General features: G+C 42.7%; 1 protein-coding gene across 1 annotated transcript in view; it reads left to right on the top strand.

Annotated features, from left to right (window-relative positions):
* The window catches only part of cacna1g (calcium channel, voltage-dependent, T type, alpha 1G subunit), a 330,198-nt gene that overhangs the window by 137,612 nt on the left and 168,855 nt on the right, over window positions 1-23,731 (top strand). Inside the window, exons 9-12 of the mRNA XM_078225973.1 lie at window positions 3,408-3,559; window positions 5,326-5,511; window positions 8,690-8,804; window positions 15,099-15,254. Coding sequence (XP_078082099.1) covers window positions 3,408-3,559; window positions 5,326-5,511; window positions 8,690-8,804; window positions 15,099-15,254 — 609 coding nt within the window. The remainder of the gene's footprint in view (window positions 1-3,407; window positions 3,560-5,325; window positions 5,512-8,689; window positions 8,805-15,098; window positions 15,255-23,731) is intronic.

The following is a 23,731-nucleotide window of genomic DNA, read 5'->3' on the forward strand; positions in this document are numbered from 1 at the left end:
CAGGGTTCAAAATGTGCATTCAAGGCTTTCAAAATCCCTGTCATCAGTTCTCTTTGCTCACCTGTTAGATTTAGGGTGGTATACACCTTACAGTATCCCTTCCCTGCAGTATTAACAGTGTGGCAACACTTATTGGTTCAGGCTTGTTAGTTAAGTCTGTGCAGTCTCATAGTTTTGCCATTTTAAGCAGAAAAACTGACAGTTTTGCCACCCATTGCTGTCCAATGTTGCTGGAGATAGGACTGGAAAATTTATTGCAGCTATTTTTACTCATTCAGCAATTTACCTGCAGCCTTTGTCTGTGCTTCCTTTGTCCTTTTTCTTTGCAGTCAGTTATTGCACTTGCAGCCTGTGTGTGCTTTTTTTAAATCCTTTTTTCAGCAGCTTTTTTTTTGCAGAGTTATACTTATCTTTGTGCCTTTCTGAGCAGTATCTCACTTGCAGACTTTTTCTGATTTCCTTTGTCTTTTTCGGAAACTTATTTGTAGATTCGGAACCTTTGTGTTTCTGGTTTCTTGGTGTCTTTTCTGCTCATTTCCCAGGGCTTGAAAATCTGTTTTTTCTGCACTGTTGTACACCATGGTTCATGGTTAAGGACAGCAGTCTTCATTATTGTCTGTTTCTGTGAAAGGCCTTCAAACTGATATTGCCCTAGTTCTTAAAAGGACCCATTTTTTAGCACATTATCAACCAATGATCATCTGTTAAGCGTCTTGTAGATTACTGTAATGAACAACTCAACTCATCTGAGGGAGATAATGGACTCTAAGTAATTAGTAGTGGTGTGACTTTTCAATTCTCGGTATCCAAAGAAGTAGTCCAAATGACACGAATCTTTATTTTTGATTTAAACTCTTCATAGGACAGTTTAGCTAACTGCCTTATGCAAAAAAAATTTAACAAGCAACACAGCATTTAACAAAGAACTCGTGAGGCACAGTAATTATCTTAAACACAGTTGTGCTTTCAACTGCTGGGTGGATTGGCAGGATACCGTGTAGGATTTTGAGTGTTTTCTCTGTTTTAATGAATTCAATTTTAATAACAACACAGGGCATCAAAAAAAGATTTTAAAATTAATCTTCAGTTCCATCTGGAAGGCTGAAAATGTTTTAGATAGTCTCAGGTTCCCCAAGCATTCAGTTCCTATACAGACTTTGTATAGCAGTGGGAATGTTAGCTGACTTTTCCTTTGTCTCACCCTGGGCAGTCGACTGAACATTCCTAACTTGATCTCAGCTGAAATTTGCCATCTCAGCTTTGGTCATGGAGTGAACGATGAACCTAGCTGGCTGGAATATGTCACTGGGCAGTGCATGTAGTCACTGATGGTCAGCTCTCCCCCACTCCCAAAGATCCTTTAATAAAATCCATTTGTAGCGTTCAGCAAGGGTCAAGTGCAATAGTGTGAAACATGCTTAAGGCAAATTGGAAGGCTGTTTTATACCAGGCATGATCTTCTTTTCTATTGACTTCAAAACAGAATTGGGCACAGTGTAAAACAGACTGACCATCTCGCTTTTGACCTCTTTAGTTTTGTTGTGAAGAACAATTTCATCCTTATTGTCTTCAATGTCTCTATTCCTTTTAACTTTGATATTTCTACACCACAGATGTAGATATTTGGTATTTCTACATACAACTTTATCCATCCTAGCAAATTTTGGAGCTAAGTCCAATGTTCTTCCTGTCTTCCTTCTGCAACTTGTTCTACTTACTTTTACATTTGATGTCTTGCGTTGAATCTTTTAATTGTGTTTCATTAGGTTGCTCTCATAGAACCATAGAATCCCTACAGTGCAGAATAAGACCATCTGGCCCATTGAGTCTACACCGACTCTGAAAGAACATCCCACCCAGGCCCTTTCCTCTGTCCTAGACCTACAACCATGTGCATTTACCATGGCTAATTCCCCCTAACCAACAGATCTTGGGACGCCAAGGAACAATTTAGCATGGCCAATCCACCTAACCTGCAAATCTTTGGACTGTGAGAGGAAACCGGAGCACCCGGAGAAAACCTATGCAGACAAGGGGAGAACGTGCAAACTCCACAGAAAGTCACCCAAGGCCAGAATTGAACCCAGGTCCCTGGCGCTGTGAACCACTGTGCCATCGTGCTGCCCACGTTAGGTGGGCCAAAATACTACCTTGAGGAATAGAGACATTGAAGACAATAAGGATGAAATTGTTCTTCACAACAAAACTAAAGAGGTCAAAAGCGAGATGGTCAGTCTGTTTTACACTGTGCCCAATTCTGTTTTGAAGTCAATAGAAAAGAAGATCATGCCTGGTATAAAACAGCCTTCCAATTTGCCATAAGCATGTTTCACACTATTGCACTTGACCCTTGCTGAACGCTACAAATGGATTTTATTAAAGGATCTTTGGGAGTGGGGGAGAGCTGACCATCAGTGACTACATGCACTGCCCAGTGACATATTCCAGCCAGCTAGGTTCCACGTTCACTCCATGACCAAAGCTGAGATGGCAAATTTCAGCTGAGATCAAGTTAGGAATGTTCAGTCGACTGCCCAGGGTGAGACAAAGGAAAAGTCAGCTAACATTCCCACTGCTAATTATCATCCTTCATCCTGTTTGCCTGCCTCCTTCCTACTACATCGAAGAATAGGGAGAAAATTCAGCTAACAAAAAGAGAGCACTCTGTTCACCAGGTTGATAATGAACCTTCAGCATAATACATGCAGAGCATCAATTGGCTTTTGTGGTCAATGTGGATGACATTAATATAATAATTCCTTTAACTGTGAAGATCGGATGGCACAATGGGATTAGCATGTTGCCCTTCACCAGTGAGACCAGACAGACTTGATGGGATGAAAGTATCTTCTCTCTCTGCTAGGTACAAATTTTTTACATGAAATTTTGCTTCTGATCAGTCTAACTCCGAATGGGCATGGGCATCTTTGGGCATTAATTAACAATGGTCTTCATAAAGGCTATTGTATGTAGGGACGTGGAGAAGTTCACACAGGAGCTGTTAGGGTGGTCTGGTGAGTTTGGGATTGAGGTATATTCTTGAGACAGAATGGGGAGAGCCTTAGTCTGCATCCAAACATGCCACTCCTCATTAGTGCAGTCGTACTCTACAGTAGTGACATCCTTTGTCAGAGAGTCATAGAGCTTTACAGCACAGAACGAGGCCCTTCGGCCCATCATGTCTGCACTGACCATCAAGCAGCTATCTATTCTAATCCCATTTTCCAGCACTTGGTCTGTAGCCTTGTATACTTTGGTGTTTCAAAGTGTTCATCATTTGCTTTGATCATTGCGGGAAAAAAACAACCCCGTCAATACCAACGAGCAGAGCCGAAGTCTAACAGCTAAACTCAACACAAACATTTATCCTCCATTTATTCTGATACTTTTTACATTTCCTCCTTCAGCCAGAAGAGCTGACGAATGCCCTGGAGATCAGCAATATCGTCTTCACCAGCCTGTTTGCATTGGAAATGCTTTTAAAGATTCTGGTATATGGGCCATTTGGATACATCAAGAACCCTTACAACATTTTCGATGGAATCATTGTAGTCATCAGGTAAATTGTCATTAGTAAATGCAAAATGATTTCATTAAACAGTAAAATATCACACACAGGAATCTGTGCACTAAAAAAAGCATTAAAAATAATATGGACTATTGACTCACTATCATCCAATTTATATTAATGCACAAAGGCAAAACCTATCACCTTGTCTCTTTCTTTTGTGTGAACCTCATTCCCCTCTCCATTTTTCTCATCTTGCACATTCCTTTCCACCCTTTGTGTCATGGAGTCCAAATAATGCCACCCCTTCAGATAACCATGAGTGAAAGTTCCAATCATGAGCATCACATCAGGCTCTCTTTCAACTGGTGGAATCTTGTGGGGGCAGCAGGGGTCTCAGCCACAGCGTGGAGAGCCGGCAAGAGCCCTGCGTCGCCTCTTTTTGAGAAGACAGGTCAGCAGTGGGCCTTCCCTTGGGATCCAGGGGTCCCAGCAGTGGAGACCTGCCAAGGATTGCCGGTCAGTCAGAGGTTGGCAGCTCCTTTATAGTCAGCAGCGTCACAGGGGAGGTGGTAACTTCTGCCAACACAACACCCTGACAAAGGCTCCAATCTAGGAGGTACCCAAACACAGGTGAATGATGTGGTGAGGTGGGTGTGGAGTGGTGGGGTGGTTTGGCAGCAAGGGCAGAGGGGTGGTTTTCAGCAGGTCCCCCTTTCCTGATGCCAGGACACTCAATCAGGTGTGGAGTGCCTTTGAACGAGGGATACCCCCTCCAGCAGAAGCCCGCAAGCAAACATGTCACGGTTCCGGAGTGGCAAGCCCCTGCCTCACCACTGCTGGGTGGCATCAGGGTGAGGCCCTTAAATCTGTCCACAAGCTGTGCCATTACAGATTTAATCAGGGCAGAGGCAGTCAGGTGGTGGAGTTGCCACATACCATCCTCTTTCACAATTAAATACCAGCCCCTCACCCCAGCACCGCCCAGCCCCACCCCACCACCCTGCTATGGGGAAGGTAAGAGATTCTGTCCAAAGTATTTTTCCCTCTGTTGAATCTTCAATCACTAACTCCAAATTGACAAGTTAGTGTGATTCTGATTGGATGCCACAAAATACTGTAAATCAAGAGCAACCCAGGAGTGGTGTGTGCTTTGCATGACTGTAGCGTGATGACACTGAATCTTACCTAACTACCAATACGATGACTGGGATTTTATCACCTCACTTGACTGAGACTGGAAATTCCCCTCCGAGGCCAATGGAGATTTCCGTTGTCGGACCCTCGCCCGCTCCGATTCCATGGCGGGCGAGGTGGTGGTGTCCCAGCGCATATATCTTATACATTTATATAATGCTGTTCTTTGTTTCTACTTGCTTTTCAATTAAACTTATTATTATTATATTGTGAGAAGCAAGGGACCATATTGGAAATCAGTCACGAGATGAGGGAGGGTTAATTTACTGTTTTGGTAAAGGGAACCCTTACAGGACCAATGATGTCACATGCCGAATGTTGTCATGGCAGCTTCACCAAATAATGACTTTTTGTCAAACTAGATCAATTTCTCTTCCTGCAATCATCCCACTTGTGGTTTTAATTAATCCCATTTCAAAAACAGCTCCATAGTTTATCGGGAGTTAGATTGCCTTTCCTGCCCATTCCAGACATTGCATCTGAGAGTGTGACTTTCTGAAGTAAGCCCCAATTTCCTCCTGCACTTGTTGAGATTTCTGCCTGTTGTGAAGTTCAAGAGTTGAATGATATTTAATTGTAAACTCTCATACTAATTTGTCCTGCTCGTCACTGCTCCCCAGTGTGTGGGAAATTGTAGGTCAGCAGGGTGGAGGCCTCTCGGTGCTACGTACCTTCCGGCTGATGCGAGTGCTAAAGTTGGTACGGTTTATGCCAGCCCTGCAGCGCCAACTGGTGGTCCTGATGAAGACAATGGACAACGTTGCGACCTTCTGTATGCTGCTGATGCTTTTCATCTTCATCTTCAGGTGAGTGGGAAGCAGTGTCCCCCATTCCTCACACAATAACTCAAGAGTCTATGTGCACCTGGGCTGCAAAACATCATTGGGGGAACAGGGTAGTGAGGAAAATCAGAATATAAGAACTAGGAACAGGAGTAGGCCATTCAGCCCCTTGAGCCTGTTCCGCCATTCAATACGATCACGGCTGATCTCATCTCGGCCTCATCTCCACCTTCCTGCCCACTCCCCATAACCCTTCATCCTGCTATTAATTGACACCTGTATATCTGTCGCCTTAAATTTGTTTAGTGTTCGGCATTCTCTGCACTCTGGAGTAAAGAATTTCACAGATTCACAACCCTTTAAGTGAAGTAATTCCTCCTCATTTCTGCCTTAACCTAAAACCATGGCCTCGCATACTAGAATGACCAACGAGGGAAAACATCCGCTCTATGTCTACCCTGCCAATCTCCTTTAGCATCTTATAAATCTCAATTAGATCTCCTCTTAGTCTTCTAAATTCCAGCAACTAAAGGCCTAAACTGCTCGGTCTCTCTTCAAAAGACAAGCCCTTCACCCCTGGAATCAATCTAGTGAACATTCTCTGAACCACCTCTAATACATTTACATCCTTCCTCAAGTAAGGAGACCAAAACTGTGAGCAATACTCCAGATACAGTCTTACTGATGCCCTGTCAGATGGGGGGGTTATCACCACTAACAGAGTCTGCCTGAATTTCCTCCTGTCTGAATCAATGGACAGAAAATTGGGGCAGGTTCCCTTCCAGACATGCAGTCCTCCCTGCCTCATCTTCTTCTCCATGTTCTACCCAGACTATGCTTTATGCCAGGCCCATTCACTCATAAACTGAAAGTAATTGGCAAATTGGTTCAATAAGCAGCCCTTTTCTCGTGTAGTATAAATTGTTATGATTGTTTGAAATTTGGCATTCTTCTATTTATCTTGGTGAGTGCAAGACAAAAAGCTTCTGCAGCATCTCTCTTTTCAGTTATATTCAAATAAGTTGATCTTCCGTATCCATAAGAGGAGCAAACTCTTTAAGTCTTCATATCTCATGCAACGGAATAGATTGAAGTAGATTCACAATCAATAAACAATATTTTAACTCACTCAAAACCCATTCATTCACTTACAGTGTTAAAATAAGGCCCAAAGATTCGGATGCAAATACGTCAGGATGATTTTTGTTTCTATCGAAAGAAACAATTTGAGAGACGGGCATCACAGAGCAGAACACAGTCAATGTTGAAAGGTTTATGTAGGGAACACACTTACAGAAGTATATCAACCACCCCTCAAATCTGATCCACCATTCAATTAGATCATGGTGGATTTGCCTCCGAGCTCCATTTAGCTGCCTTGTTTGCATATCCTTTATTAAAAATCTATCAAACCTCAGTTTAAATGTTATTTGTAGAACAGAATATAGGATTATCCTGAAGTAAATTGAGAGGTGGCAATATATTTTGATTGGTGATTATCATGGGATTAAAGAACAGCTTCTGTTTTCCCTATTCATTCATGGGATGTGGGTGAAACTGCCTGGGCCTTCCCGAATTGCCCTTGAACTAAGGGCATTTAAGAGTCAGCCACGTTGTTGTGGGCCTGGAATCACACGTAAGCCAGACCAGGTAAGAATGGAAGATTTTCTTCCCTAAAGGCCATTGTTTTTAGAACAATCAACAATGGTTTTAGTGGTCATCAAATTTTTATTGAATTAAAATTTCATTATCTGCCATGTTGGGATTCAAATCCAGGTCCCCAGACCTTTACCCTGGGACCCTGGATTACTAGGCCAGTGGGAATATCACTACACCAGCAGCTCCCTTAGATGTGAGGAGGCAGTGGTATTATCACTGGATTAATAATCCATAGTCCCAGGATCTGGGGACCCGGATTCAAATCCCACCATGGCAGATGTTGAAATTTGAATTCAATAAAATTTGGAATTAAAAGTCTAATGATGACCATGAAACTCATCTGGTTCCCTAATGTCCTTTAGGGAAGGAAATCTTCTGCCCTTACCTAGTCTGGCCTACATGTGACTCCAGGTCCACAGCAATGTGGTTGACTCTCAAATGCCCGCTGAAATGGAGGGCAGTTTAGGGGTGGGCAATAAAATGCAGGTCCAGCCAGCAACCATCCCATAACATTTTTTTAAAAATAATGACAAGTATGGACAACAAAGTAATTTTTGGAGGGTAATGTGGATTTTTCCTGGGAGATTCCCAAGGAGAAAGAAAGATGGATTGGGAGTAAAAGTAGGACAGGGGTAAATTTGCAAGTATCAATCTTCAGAATGATGGAAAGAACATATTACTTGCATCCCAAAGTCAATTGAAGCAGTTTTGAACTGATGTTTGTAGTCACTATTATAATGTAGCTAATTAGCAGCTAATTTGCATAGAGCAAGGTTCCACAATTAGCATTGTGAGAAAGACCAGGCAGTCAGTTTTAGTGATATAGACAGGGGATAATTATTGGTCAGAAAACCAGGCAGAGCGTCCTGGATAGTAGTATCACAAGATAATTTATGTGCAACTGAAAGAATGGATGCAACCTCAAATTTAATGTCTCAACTGAAACACAGCATCACCAGCAATGTAGCACTCACTCAGTCCAGCACTGCACTGGTGTGTCATCAGCCTGGACTTGTGCTCAAGTTTCTGGAGTGGGATTTGAACCCTCAGACTCAGAGGCAAGAGTGCTATAAAAATTTCCTATTCAGCACCCTAAGAATAAATTCACCTCAGAGGCACCCAACTATCCCAAAATCACTACTTCCTTGGTCTGACATCTCCCCTATGAGGTGCCTAAATGCTAAGAATGTGTTTTAATTCTTTCTTGGGATGTGGAGATTGCTAGCAAGCCAACATTTATTGCCCATCTAGTCCAGTGACATTAGTACAGATCCACCATCTCTCCTTAAAATAGCTCATTCTATTCCAAGAGTGCTTCCTGTGACAGATTACAGAATTGATCCGATAGTCAACTGGGAAAAATGCATGGCTGCTCAGAACCTACATGAAGTAAACGGGATTTGGGAAGGCACCGGAATGAACTTTGTAAAGTATCAGCTTTTTAATGTTGCCACCGTTGCCAACAATCCCAAAGTGTCTTTTAAATCCTATAATTAAATACCCTTTCACTCCAATAATTATGTTATTCTGTTTTCCCTTACAGTATTCTGGGAATGCATCTTTTTGGCTGCAAGTTTGCATCAGAAAAAGAAGGAGACACTCTCCCTGACAGAAAGAACTTTGACTCACTTCTTTGGGCTATTGTAACCGTCTTCCAGGTATAGAACGTTATACTCAACCTTTAGCAATCACTGGGAAGAGTTCGACTGAGCATGGTGCACAATTATGAGCATCGCACTTTCGGGAGGGAGGTTGAGATCTTGAGGAGGGCACAGTGGAGATTTATGAGAATCATACCATGGGACGAAGAACTTGCGTTTTTTGGCAGAGAAACAATAGAAACTGATTGTTCCTGTTAGAACAGAGGAAGTTCACAGGAGATTTAATCGAGGTATTCAACATTTTGAAGGATTTTAGTAATAAGGAGAAACTGTCCACACGGCCAGGTGGGTCAGGAGCTGGAGGAGAGAGATTTAAGAGAATTGGCAAATTAACCAGCGAGGTGGTGAGGAGATATTCTGCACTGAGTTTTATTGATCTGGAATGGACGTTTTAAACAGATTCAGTAATAACTTTCAAAAGTGTTATGATGGTTCATCAGTAGAACTCCCTGTCGCCTAGTAGAACACGAGATCCCCTGTTAGGTGAGTGGAAGCTCACCCAATAGGAAAGGAGCAGCGAGGGGATTTAAAACCAGCTGGCTCCACTCAGGCCAGCAGTCGATAGACACGGGGCTGACCTGTACTCTGGAGCCGCTAAGCGGCACTTTGAGCACTTTGTAAATAGACGGTGATGGTGACGAAAGACTTGCCTCAATGAGATTATTACAAAGAGGACATTGGATATATAGTTAAAGGTGAAATACTTTCAAGGGCATGGGAAAAGAACAGGGCAATGGGATTAATTGGACAATTATTTTAATGGGCCAGTACAAACACAATGGGTGAATGGTCTTCTCCTGTGCTGAATCAGTCTAGGATTCTAATAAAGTCCCCAGGGTTTAAGTGGACAAAAAGTTTCCTAATCTCCCACCAAGCGTTGCTGCAGAAATCTCCATTTTTCCTAATAAATTTTTTATGTCGATGATTTGAAAAATATCATTGTTTTCATTCTTCGTAATGTTCTTCCCGGGCTACATACAGTATGAGAGATGTGAAAGAGTAACTCTCAATTTTGGAGTGTGGCAGAGATGACAGAACAATTGTCACATCGGTTCAGGATGCCCGTATAGGCTTGATTTTCCTTGCCCTTATGTGCTTACATCCTTGGACACTTCTCAACAACTCCTCTGGTTAGCACAGCTGACGTTGAGAAGTTAGAATGTGAAACATTACAGCATGGTACTAATCCCTTTCCAGTAAGAATTGGCCTGGATTTACAGGAGGGAGGTGGAAGGCTCATTGCTAATTGATTGATGAAGCATTCCAAGTACAACTGCTAATTATGTGCATAATACTCTGAGTTGGACAAGCCTGATTTCCTCTCGGAGTTCAGTCATAATCGTCACACTATGACACTGGCATCAATGCAGGAATTCAGCTAGTTTCCAGTTTTTGAACAATGCACATCTGTACTCGATTTTAACATTCTCATCTTTGTGTTCAGGTCGTTATGTGATCTCTCCCCATCACTAAAACATCCTTCAGACCATCAATCCCTGAGATCTCTGCACTCCTCCAATTTTGACCTGTTGCATATCCCTGCTTTCAACAGTTCATCATTGCTGACCGTGCCTTCAATTACCTAGGCCTTAAACTCAGGCATTCCCTCCCTAAACCTTTCCATCTCTCTACCCCTCTGTCCTCATTTATCTTGATTGTCTTTCACCAAACCTTTGATCATTGATCCCTACAGTGCAGAAGCAGGCCATTCGGCCCATCGAGTCTGCTCTCCAACAGAGCATCCCATCCAAACCCTAACCCCATGTATTTACCCCATTAATCTCCCTAACCTACACATCCTGGGACACTAAGGGGCAATTTAGCATGGCCAATCCACCTAACCTGCACATCTTTGGAGCGTGGGAGGAAACAGAAGAAAACCCATGCAGACATGGGGAGAACATGCAAACTCTGCACAGACAGTCACCCAAGGCTGGAATTGAACCTGGGTCCCTGGTGCTGTGATGCAGCAGTGCTAACCACTGTGCCACCCCTTGATTAGCTGTCCTAATTTCTTATTGCGTAGCTTGGTGTCAAATTTTGTCAGATAACACTGCTGTAAAGCAACTTTGGATGTTTTTACTGATTTAAAGCTGATATATAAATGCTGAATGTTGTTGCATATTTCTTCTCATTTGTGAAAAATTAGCCCCTTTCTTCCGTGAACAAATATTATTATGGCTGTAATGAATATCTCATTAAATAAGTACAGTACCCCATCTTGATTAATGTTGTGACAATGTCCAGAATTCTCCGACCTCACCAATGGCTGGGATTCTCCAGTCTGCTGCAGTGAATGGAGATTTGGCTGAGCGCCAAATTCTGCGTTCTCACTGGCAGTGGTGGCAGGACTTGCGAGATCAAGGAATTCCAGCCAATGTGTTTCTCTAGTATTATTCTGTTACGTGCAATTGCATGCAGAGGATGCATTAATACTTTGAAAGGCTTCTTACATGGACTAGTCATGATGTGGAGATGCCGGCATTGGACTGGGGTAGGCACAGTAAGAAGTCTCACAACACCAGGTTAAAGTCCAACAGGTTTATTTGGTAGCACGAGCTTTCGGAGCGCTGCTCCTTCGCATTCCAACCATTATCTTGTAAATTGAGTCTGTGCCTATACATGCCCTGTTTGTGCACCCAACTCTTCACTCACTTGATAAAGGTGCAGTGCTCCGAAAGCTCGTGCTACCAAATAAACCTGTTGCTCTTTAACCTGGTGTTGTGAGACTTCCTGCTGTACATGGACTAGTCCCAACGGACATTTACACATTTCCATTTGAGGACTGTGTTCAGTGGATGAGGGGAGAATAACAGGAGGCTACCGCAGATATCAACTTTGTTTTGGGCAATAATCAAAGTCCAACAATCAACTGTACAATCCCTCAAGAGTGATGTGAGAAACAAGCAGCTTTATACCTCTCTACATCAGCCAACTAAGGAGAAACCTTTCAGGAGCAGAAGTAATGGGTCTGGGGAGTGAAGTGTATGCAGTTATCTATCGAACTCTACTTGATGTAACTACATATCAGTTTCATAAGTTGTAAAGCAATGGAAAATTGCCAACTTTGTTTCCACACAAGAACCTGGCCTAAGACCCATGTGGCAATGACTTTTGGCAGAGCTGCTAGATGTTATTGCTGTTGGATCACAAAGTTGCTTTGCATTTTAGAAATATTTTGCCAACTTTGAGCCAGCCTGTCGCCTATTGACCTATGGATTGTCCTTAGTAGAAGAATGTAGTAAACAAGTCGACTATACGACAACACTTTGATTTATATAGTGCCTTTAACATTGTAAAATGCCCCAAGGCGCTTCACCAAAGCTATGACTTGTTTTGGTAGAACTGGTGCACAGATGGTGACAATATTGCTCTGTAGAGCTGCCAATCTCCCACAAGCAAGAAGTAGAATCAAGTCATTTAAAAAAATCATTTCTCAAGGAAACAATTTCCATTTGCCTTCATTTTCCATCAGCCACCTGCCAGCGATTCACTTTTCATCCATTTCTAAAATATTGCTGGTCAATTAAACCCTATGCAATACCCTGGATCCATCATTCTCAAAATCAGGGAGTTTATACAGTGAAAATTGGCAAGATTTAATCATGAAACAATCCTGTACTTTCCAATGTAGTTGATAATGGCCCTCGTCCAGCTTTAATAGCTACTTGGATCTAAACACTGACTCCCACGATCACCTGAATCAGCAAAGGACCAGCTGGCATTCCTGATGACCATATAATCCGCACCCATAAGAGGTTTTTTTTGTTGTAAGGATGCCAAGTACAATCCAGAACAGTTGGAGCAGGTCTGAAACAGGAAGCTGCTGACTTGCATTGGCATCCCACTTACCCAGTCAAAAGTTTTTTCTGGGCAAGTGGGTCATGTTTGGCACCAAATTCTGGCCAAGCACCTAGACACTGGCATCAGCTGCCAGGCAGGACTTAATAAAAGTAATGCTGCAACACCGGCCACAAAAACAGAACTGACTTGGGATGTTCACGGAAGCCTATCACCAGAGCGTCTAAGTATGTCAGTGGTCACAGTAAGTCGTCTCACAACACCAGGTTAAAGTCCAACAGGTTTATTTGGTAGCACGAGCTTTCGGAGCGTTGTCAGTGGTGGCATAGTGGTATTGTCATTGGACTAGTAATCCAGGGATCCACTGGGGACCGGAGTTCGAATCCCACCATGGCAGATGGTGAAATTTAAATTCAATAAGAATCTGAAATTAAAAGTCTAATCGTGACCACGAAACAATTGTCAATTGTTGTAAAAACCCTGGTTCATTAATGTCCTTTAGGGAAGGAAATCTGCTGTCCTTATCTAGCCTGGCCTACATGTGACTCCAGATCCATAGCAATGTGACTGACTCTTAGATTCCTCTGAAATAGTTGCTCAGTTTAAGGGCAATTATGAATGGGTCACAAGTGCTGGCCCAGCCAGCGATGCCCACATCCTATGAATTAACTATTTTAAAAGGCTGTTTTTCAAAGGTGCAAATGAAAGACCAATGCAGAACTGCATGAATCTCATATAGGCTACAAGGGCCAATGGAGAATTATCAAATTGGCTAAAAACTTTGGAATGTTAACTGCCAACTCTCTATCACCCATTTTAAACTTTCAGACAGTCAAGGTGGATCCTATTGAGTCTTTTGTTCCTAAGCATAGAAATCACACTCCATATGGAACTAAGAATGCTAACAAAGGCTAACCAATAAGTTTTTATGACACTGCTGCAAGCCCAGACTGCTGCAGATCAAAACTGCCCTAGGGCAGCATGGTGGCACAGTGGTTAACACTGCTGCCTCACAGCGCTGGAGACCCAGGTTCGATTCCCAGCTTGGGTCACACTCTGTGCGGAGTCTGCATGTTCTCCACGTGTCTGCATGGGTTTCCTCCGGGTGCTCCGGTTTCCTCCCACAGTCTGAAACTCGTGCTGGTTAACTGCATTGGCCATGCTAACTTCTCCCTCAGTGTACCCGAACAGGCGCCAGAGTGTGGCGACTTGGGGATTTTCACAGTAACTTCATTGCAGTGTTAATGTACTTGTGACTAATAAATTAACTTTGAATATAATTCCACAACCCAAAGAAAGGGAAGGAACTGCACTCAAAGGTTGGAATCTTACCACTGTTCACGCCGGCGGGACTCTCCTATCCCGCCACAGTAAACGGAGATTTGGCTGGCTGCCAAATTCTCCGACCTCGCTGCAGCGGGAGCGTGGGGTGAATGAGTGGTAAGATCGTGCCCAAAGTCTTGTGTTGTTGGTGCACTGAACATTTCTTCACTTGTTTGAAATACATGAATGCCTGAGCAGATGAAAATGTCTCTCGATTGTTTTATTTTCTAAGAGGATCTCGGGGTACAATAGCCCAGAAATATTTGATTAAGAGTATGAAGGAGGTGAATAAACGGAGTTGAGGCACAAATCAACCATGATCTAATTGAAAGAGGGAACAGTCTCAATAGGCAACACAGCACTGCTGCCTCGCAGCTCCAGGTACCCAGGTTCAATTCCAACCTTGGGTGACTGTGTGGAGTTTACACATTCTCCCCATGCCTGCATGGGTTTCAACCTGGTGCTCCGGTTTCCTCCCACAGTCCAAAGATGTGTTAGGTGTATTGGCCGTGCTAAATTGCCCCTTATTGTCCCAAGATGTGTAGGTTAGGTGGATTAGCCATGATAAATGTGTGGGATTACAGGGATAGGGCAGCAGAGAGGGACTGGGTAAGATACTGTCAGAGAGTTGTGTGGACTTGATGGGTCAAATGGCCTCTTCTGCACTGTAGGGATTCTATGATTCTAAGGGGCTTAGTGGCCTACTCACAACCCAAAGGGTTGTGAATCTGTGGAATTCCCTGTCCTGTGAAGCAGTTGAGGCTATCTCGTTGAATGTTTTTAAGGAAAAGATAGGTAGAATTTTAAATAGTAAAGGGATCAAGGGTTATGGTGACTGGGTGGGTAAGTGGAGCTGAATCCACGAAAAGATCAGCCAAGATCTTATTGAATGGCGGAGCAGGCTCAAGGGGCCAAATGGCCTACGCCTGCTCCTAGTTCCTATGTTCTTATGTACTCCAGTTTCTATGGTCCAAAGTTCACAAAGGCCACTTCCCCTGAATCTTACTCTAGCATATATATGTTGCCATAATTTATGGAGAAATGTTGATATACAAATAATTTGGTTGTCTACATACTGGGAATATGATGAACTGAGGACCAATTGTGTGGTGCAATTTGAAATTTATTTGAGTTATTTCATTGTGGATTATTTTTTGTCTTCCACAGATATTGACTCAAGAGGACTGGAACAAGGTCCTGTACAATGGAATGGCCTCCACCTCTCCATTGGCTGCTCTATACTTCATTGCCCTCATGACATTTGGCAACTATGTTCTCTTTAACTTACTGGTTGCCATTTTGGTGGAAGGATTTCAGACTGAGGTAAAATAAGATGCGATGAATCTTTGAATGATGCATGAGTAATGGACAATGCCACCTGGTTTAATGCTGTATGTGATTTCTAATGTTCACTGGCATTCCCAGCTACCTGATAAATATGCAGCAGACAAGAAAACAAAGATAATGGGGGTCCTGTGTCACTTGAACAAAGGCAATGATAGAAAAGCATTGAATGTAAAGTTTCCATTCAAGGACCTGGGGGAGCAAGGCACTCTCAGCAGTCACCATTGAATTTGTTGACATTCAATTTTTAAAAAATTAAAAGTCATCAGTAACAATGCAATAAAATGCTCCATTAACATTCTATTAATTCCCATGTTCAAAACGGATATATAAAGTGGCTGTTAGACAGCATATTTGTTCCACTAAGACCATATGAGAAATTATAATTTAATAAATTATTCCCATTATAAGCTGTGATGTACCCCACTATATACCATGAAATACAATGGAAATCCCATGATGCACTGTAATGTACGATGATATATTGTGAGTTACAGTTCCCGGGATCTTCCACCCCCCAAACCCGTGGCAGATTTGCAATCCTATCCCACATCGCTGCCCTGAATTGTGGCATTCCACACTCTGGTCGGAATTCTCCAGTCATTCACGCCCCACCACCACTGCAGCGAGGATGGAGAATTTTACACTCAGCCAAATCTCCATTTACTGCAGCTGGACTGGACAATCCCGCTGGCGTGAACAACTGGAAAATGCTGGCCACTCTGCTTGCTGTCAATAAAAAAATAATAGGTTTACCAGTAAAAACGCATTTATATGTCGGCACATTGTTAGCAACCCTGTCGCATTCTGCCTTGTAACAGGTTTATCTGGCATGAATTGCGGTGATCTGACAACTTAATCTGATGTTCTGGGGTAGTTATTCTGAAGTTTAAAATTGGCTGTACCTTAAATATTTGTCGGAATTGACACATCATTCTGAAACGCTGTGAAAAGTTATCTGTACATTTAGTCACCCCCTTCGATTGTTTTCTTGAAAGTGCTGTTTGGAAGGCAGTAATGGGCAGGGTGCACAGTGTGTCCCCCTCAGTAACATTCTCCGGTTCTGCTCCTGTTTATGCAGACAGAGCTGCGTGACAGTTTCTAAGTGTTAAGGCTGTGATGTCAGTTGGTGCACCTTCTAACCTTCCTTTTATAGTAGCAAAGATTATGCAGCAATTCAGATGAATGCACTCTCCCTTTAGTGAGATCAGATTGCAGTTTGGACCACACTGGAATGAAGCTTGGATGTTTATTCCCTCGTGAGTTAATGCGGTGTCATTTGTTTTCTGCATGATCACCGATAAAATGTTTTCTTATGGAATTGATTTTGGATTTGAATTGTCAACCGATTGTGAAGTCTATTTCTAAATTCCTGTGCTTTTTTTTAATCATTGATTGATGGTTAGTCTTCATTGCTCTGCCCCAAATCCAGCCACATGGCCCTGTGTAATGAGATCATGTATTATTCCAGGAACCCGTAACACTTTCAATTGGCAAATTTGAATTGTGCCCAAGGGAAAAAACAAAGCCAGGATAATTGGAAAAGTGCAAAGTTTTATCCACATTCTGGGCTAGTTGATCTTCATTCTGGACTAGAGGAAGGCAAATTCTAGTTGACTGCTAGGATATGGAGGGGAAGAGCGACATGGTGGCACAGTGGTTAGCATTGCTGCCTCATAGCGTCAGGGACCCAGGTTCAATTTCAGCCTTGGGTGACTGTCTGTCTGGAGTTTGCACATTCTCCCCGTTACTGCATGGGTTTCCTCCGGGTGCTCCAGTTTCCTCCCGCAGTCCAAAGATGTGCGAGTTAAATGGATTGGCCATGCTAAATTGCTTGCTAGTGTCAGGAAGATTAGCAGGGTTAATACATGTAGTTACCCGGATAGGGCCTTGGTGGGATTGTTGTTGTTGCAGGCTCGATGAGCCGAATGGCCACCTCCTATACTGTAGAGATTCTATGATTCTAAGAATTGTCACTTGAATACTACCCACTGAATCCCAGCTAGCAGGTAGGGTACAGGTAAGAACTAGAGCAGGTGTTATATGTTTTTGTTGCCTTTAATAGAGTCATAGAGGTTTGCAGCACTGAAAAAGGCCCTGCAGCCCATCACATCTGCGCCGATTAAAAACAAACCATCTAACTATTCTAATCTCATTTTCCAGCACTTGGCCCATAGCCCTATATGCTTTAGTATCACAAGTGCACATCTAAATACTTTTTACTTATTATGAGGGTCTCTATCTCTACCACCCTTTCAGGCAGTGAGTTCCAGATTCCCACCATCCTTTGGGTGAAAAAGGTTTTCCTCACATCCCCTCTAAGCCTCCTGTCCCTTACCTTAAATCTATGTCCCTTGGTCATTAATCCTTCCACCAAGAGGAAAAGTTTCTTCCTGTCCACTCTATGCCCCTCATAATTTTATACATCTCAACCATGTCCCCCTTCAGTCTCCTCTGCCCCAAGGAAAACAACCCCAGTCTACCCAATCTCTCTTCATAACTAAAACTCTCCAGCCCAGGCAACATCCTGGTAAATCTCCTCTCCACCCTTTCCAGTGCTATCACATCCCTCCTATAATGTGGATTCCAGAACTGCGTGCAATAACCTAACTGTGGCCTCACCAATGTTTTATAGAGTTCCAGCATAACCTCCCTGCTCTTAAACTCTATGCTTTGGCTAATAAAGGCAAGTATACCATATGTCTTCTTAACCGCTTTATCCACCTGTTCTGCTACCTTAAGGGACTAGTGTACAGTATTTCAAGGTAATAAGCTTTAAATGTTAAACTTGGAAAGATGAGAACTCCTAAGTCAGAATTTTACCACCCTGCCCACCATGGGAATTGAGGCGGGCAATGGGCGGACAATGGGAAGGTCCCATCGACCTCGGGTGGGATTTTACAGCTTCGGGACAAGCACAGCCATAAAATTTTGCCCTTTCTGTTTAACTTGCCATGCTGCCTTGCACACAAGGAGGACCAGTTTGAACTGGTTCTGTTAAACATCATGTCTGTCGCTAGCGCAGCTGCAATACGTAGTCCCATAGAATGCTTACACATAGAGTCATAGTCATAGAGTCATAGAGGTTTACAGCATGGAAACAGGCCCTTCGGCCCAACTTGTCCATGCTGCCCAATTTTTTACCACTAAGCTAGTCCCAATTGCTGCGTTTGGCCCATATCCCTCTATACCCATCATACCCATGTAACTATCTAAATGCTTTTTAAAAGACAAAATTGTACCACCTCTACCAGTGCCTCTGACAGGTCATTCCAGACACTCACCACCCCCTGTGTGAAAAGAACTGCCCTTCTGGACCCCTTTGTATCTCTCCCCTCTCACCTTAAACTCTTAGTTGGTTAACACTGCTGCTTCACAGTGCCAGGGACCCAGGTTCAATTGCGGCCTCGGGTCACTGTCTGTGTGGAATTTGCACTTTCTCCCCGTGTTTGTATGGGTTTCCTCTGGGTGCTCCAGTTTCCTCCAAAGATGTGCGGGTTAGGTTGATTGGCAATGCTAAATTGACCCTAGTGTCGGGGATTAGCAGGGTAAATGTGTGGGGATGCGGGAGTAGGGCCAGGGTGGGATTGTGGTCGGTGCAGGCTCGATGGGGCGAATGGCCTCCTTCTGCACTGTAGGAATTCGATGGTTAAACCTATGCCCTCTAGTTTTAGACTCTCCTACCTTTGGGAAAAGATGTTGACTACCTAGCTGATCTATGCCCCTCATTATTTTATAGACCTCTATAAGATCATCCCTGAGCCTCCTACACTCCAGGGAAAGAAGTCCCAGTTTATCCAGCCTCTCCTTATAACTCAAGCCATCAAGTCCCAGTAGCATCCTAGTAAATCTTTTATGCACTCTTTCTAGTTTAATAATATCCTTTCAATATAAGGTGACCAGAACTGTACACAGTATTCCAAGTGTGGCCTTACCAATGTCTTGTACAACTTCAACAAGATGTCTCAACTTCTGTACTCAATGTTCTGACCAATGAAACCAAGCATGCCGAATGCCTTCTTTACCACCCTGTCCATCTGTGACTCCACCTTTAAGGAGCTATGAACCTGTACTCCTCGATCTCTTTGTTCTATAACTCTCCCCAATGCCCTACCATTAAGTGAGTTGGTCCTGTCCCAATTCGATCTACCAAAATGCATCACCTCACATTTATCTAAATTAAACTCCATATGCCATCCATCGGCCCACTGGCCCAACTGATCAGGACATAATAATTAGGTCCTAGCTACAGATATTTACAGGTAATGCAACAATATACAACAGTGAGCCTTGGTGCTACTGTGCTAGCCAATGAGTTGGAGTTGAGGCAAGTGTGAGCTATGGTACAGCAAACAGAGTCTATTTTATGGCAACAATCCTATTTATTCAGCAATGAGTGGAGGATAGTTATGTACCACAAATCCAGCCTGGAAAATTAAACCCAGTCACTTATAGCATTGCCAGCTCCAGGCATGACTGAGAAGGGACTAAACCAATCATCTCCATTCTGACTGGGACTCCGAGCTTCCACTATATGCAGCTCTTAAGAAAGCTTTTGACTGTCATAGAGTGGCTGTCACACGTTGGGCTGTTTGAATAGGCGACTGTCTAGGCTCACGCTACTTGCCTGAGATCTCGGGAGATATGGGATCATACCCAGAGTGTGTCACCTGAGGAGAGAAAATGATCAAAACAAACCCTTGCTGTTGAGCACTGATTTCCTTTAATCTGCAAGAATGGTTCAATGTTGCCGAGATAGATTGGATCTGGCTTTGGTTCTGAGATTCACGGCCTCACTAATTCTGAATGCCATAATCAGGTTTCAAAAATGATTTTTGGAAGGCAACAGATTTTTATTAACGTTGATACCTATTAAACAGCTGGAAATTCCAATGCCTTAAAGATAAAACAATCGATGCCGGTGTTTCTGCATCTTTTTCAAAGGTAGACCATGAATGTTCCTGATTCAGTGGCACTCTAATGAAGAATAACCAAAACAGCCTCTGGTGGTTAGGACTGCAATCTGCTACATTAGGACACATCAATTTTTGAGTATTTCACATTATCAGGCAACCGTCCACTTTTGATGGGACTATTCATCTTGAATAATTAGTTTTTGGCTGTGAGTTTAAGCTGGATATGTTGGTTACAAATGATTGGAAGTAGCGTTAAAATCAAACTATAGCTATCCAGTTCCACACTCTCGCCCTAGGCACAGAGGTCTACAACCTGCAGCTCCAGAGCTGCATGCAGCTCATTAAGGATTCATGGGGCCTCTGACCTTGCTCTATCGAATCAATTTTAATGATCATTAACTGGCATGTTTAGTTTTTTTTTAAACTTTCATTAAAATTATGCTCATGAGAAACTTTCATTCAATTAACATTTTGGTTAAAAACTTTTAAAATGTTGAAATGTGTCTGTCTTGTCTTATGTTATTATTGGCATTTCAGCGACACGTTGCACTCTTAAGTTCTTGTGTTTTTGACTAAATTGAAAATAGCTCTCCTTGCTGTTAAGGTGCCCTAGCACCTCTCCTGGGCACCAACTTCAGTGGGGGAGGGGTTTACAGAAGGGTGTGGTATTGTCAAAAAGATAGAATATCAGTAATACCGTGGACTTTGCCAGCCAGTTTTGTCACATTCTCTTATTCCTAACATGGCCTGGGACAATGCCAGTTTGAAGTAAGGAAAATGGTGAGAGGCAGTATGAACTAAATGGGGCAATTTTAAAGGAGGTACAGAAATGGACAACCACACCAACCCCACTTTTTTTTTAACAAATCTTAGCTCAAGAAATATTGCCATTCTCCTCAGGTTAAGAAAATGATCGTTGCAAAGCATTGACTGGGTCTGGCTTATTTCAAAGTTGGTGCAATTGCTGTCAGTGATTCTCCAATTTTGTCCGTACCCACCCCGCTGCAAGGCCAAAACTTCATTCACTGCAGCGGCACTGGAGAATCCCAGCCGCCATCGAGATTAGAGGCTTTTCGCCATGATCGCTGAGCAGGTTCCGACAATTGGAAAATAGCCCCACACCCAGCTGATCACTAAGTGAGTTAGAATCATTTTGAGATCTGATCATGGGAGGAGTAGACAACATACTCAATAATGTGTTTAAATTTTTCTATGGTGACATGCTGTTCTGTGCAAGACAAAATTTTCTCCCATTTGCCTCACCCCTCATTCCTGGTTAGGGCAACCCAAAAGGGAGGATTGCCCATTCTCAGCGCTATTGCCAGCAGAATATGTTCATTTTATCCCGAGAGAAAATCGTTCGGCTCTCTACCACTTCAGTCACATCTGACATTCAAATTTGGCCATAAGTGGTCAGTTCATGCCTGGGCCTTTACATGGACCACTTACTGTTGGCTCCTTCCCAAGCAGATGGTAAATCTACAGAGGGTGTGGTAGCTGGGGGTGGGGCAGTGACATTCACCACCATACATGCTGGGGTGTCTGTTGGCTGTCATGGAGCAGTTTTAAAGCTTTCTGTGGTGGAATTATGATATTGAATATAGCATTGGAGCAGGACAGGAGCACTGAAAGTCAAGAAAGAAATAGAGCTACACCAGCAACAACAAGAAAAAAAACGTTTTAAAGATGTAATTAATCATAGCCACTGAACTCGAGCCTTTTATGTGACCAAACTATAATCTGTCTCTTCAAAACAACTGGCTTTCTAAGTCACCTGTTTGTAATCTGCAAATAGGTAAAAGGAGAATAAAATTGATGTGGTCTAATTAGCAATGATAGAGCATGTTAACAATATAGAGTGGTAAATACCTGGGAATAATCATGGGTTTATAATCTAATTAAGGCATTCTGATGAGAATCTGTATGAGATGAATGGAGGCGGATGGCCCAGAACCTGAAACCAGGACTGAATAACAGCCTTGAGGCCACTCCCTAGTATCTGGTACATTTTTTCATAACATGTACTGTTTGAATCCTACCAGAGAGGTTTAATTTTGCTTCCAACGTGTTGCAGCAGTGGGGGTTAATCAATGCACAATGTCGCTGATGTGAAATGTTGTCGACAAAGGAAATTCATGGGTTCTGAGATCACAGCTGTAGGTTTACTCTAAATATATTCTGGAGTTGACTAGCATTTCCAGAACATATTACACAAAGCAGAATCAGTGCTTTCTCTTGACAAGAACCATTTTAATCTACATCTGAAGTCTTTCACTCCCAACCCTTTACCACCCATTGGTGATCACTTTTATATTTGTTATCTGTATATCTGTGACCATAGTTATTAGTTACCATTAATGCCAATTAAATTGAATTTTGCAAATCTTAGAAAGCTGTTAGCTTCTTGTTAGTAAGAGAGGGCCCAGTTGATTGGCTTTACCTGAATGTAAGTCACCAATGGTGGTCACTGTTCCATTTGGATTGAGTTGGAGCAACCAACAAAACAGAGCTATAATAATCTTCCACGATTACGGATTCATATCTGTACCTCCACAAAGTTATATTGTACTAGTATGATCAAAGTTGTCAAACATTGACTTGGGGAGATGTTCAACTGTTCCAAAAAACACTATTTCACCCAAAGTATTTATTCAGGTCTACAGTAAGATGGTTCTTGCCAGAGTGCTGGGAAACTCTGTGCATTGGAAGTGATTGTTACAGTGTAATTTTGGGTCACTCACCTTATCCAAGCCATTTCCATTTTTCATTGAAAGTTCTTCACTTGAGCAAATTGACAGTTATGCTATATTTATTTCTCCAGACTGTCAATGATTTACACTACAGAAACATTTTGTTATGTTTAGTGCATGGCTTTGCTAACAATGCTGGCTGCTAGGTAGAAGCAATAGTCTGAAAGTTACTTACTTTGGCTACTGCATGAAATTTGGGGGAGAACCCTTTGTATGTTGGGTGCACAGATCCTGTATGGAATACAGGTGGCTTCTCCCCTCTATCCTGCTTTCAGCCTCCAACGGCTGTTGTTTCTGCTCAAGCGTTTGGTATTTGTTGGTGGCTTTGCTGCTTTGACAGAAGGTGCCATGTATAGTGTGTGAAGTGACTGGCTGTTTGTGTGCTATCACATAGTAAATTAAGTTACTTGACTTGTACACTGTGAGGCACTTTGGATGTCCTCTGGAAAGCTAATCAGTTACTGTTGACAGTGTTACTCTTGGGCATAAGTGTCAACTTGTCAGAAGTATCCCATGTTGTCTTATACCACTGGTGAAGAAAAGCCATTTGTTTTGATTCTGTCATCCCGTGCACTGCATCAGACATGTCCCCTCCACTATCTCTTTTTAGAAGATATTCTCCACAGTGTCACTGCTACCCCCTGTCTTTTGCTTTGTAAGTCATAGTTCCCCGATGTTTGTTCCTTATTATATTAAAGATGCAAGTTGTTGTTGTTATCACTGACAGCACCTCTCTGTATTGGTTCCTTTTGTCTCTCTTTTCTCACTCCCCCTTTTCTCTCTCACTTTC

The sequence above is a fragment of the Mustelus asterias genome, chromosome 12, assembly GCF_964213995.1.
Source record: "Mustelus asterias chromosome 12, sMusAst1.hap1.1, whole genome shotgun sequence".
NCBI classification, from domain to species: Eukaryota; Metazoa; Chordata; class Chondrichthyes; order Carcharhiniformes; family Triakidae; genus Mustelus; species Mustelus asterias.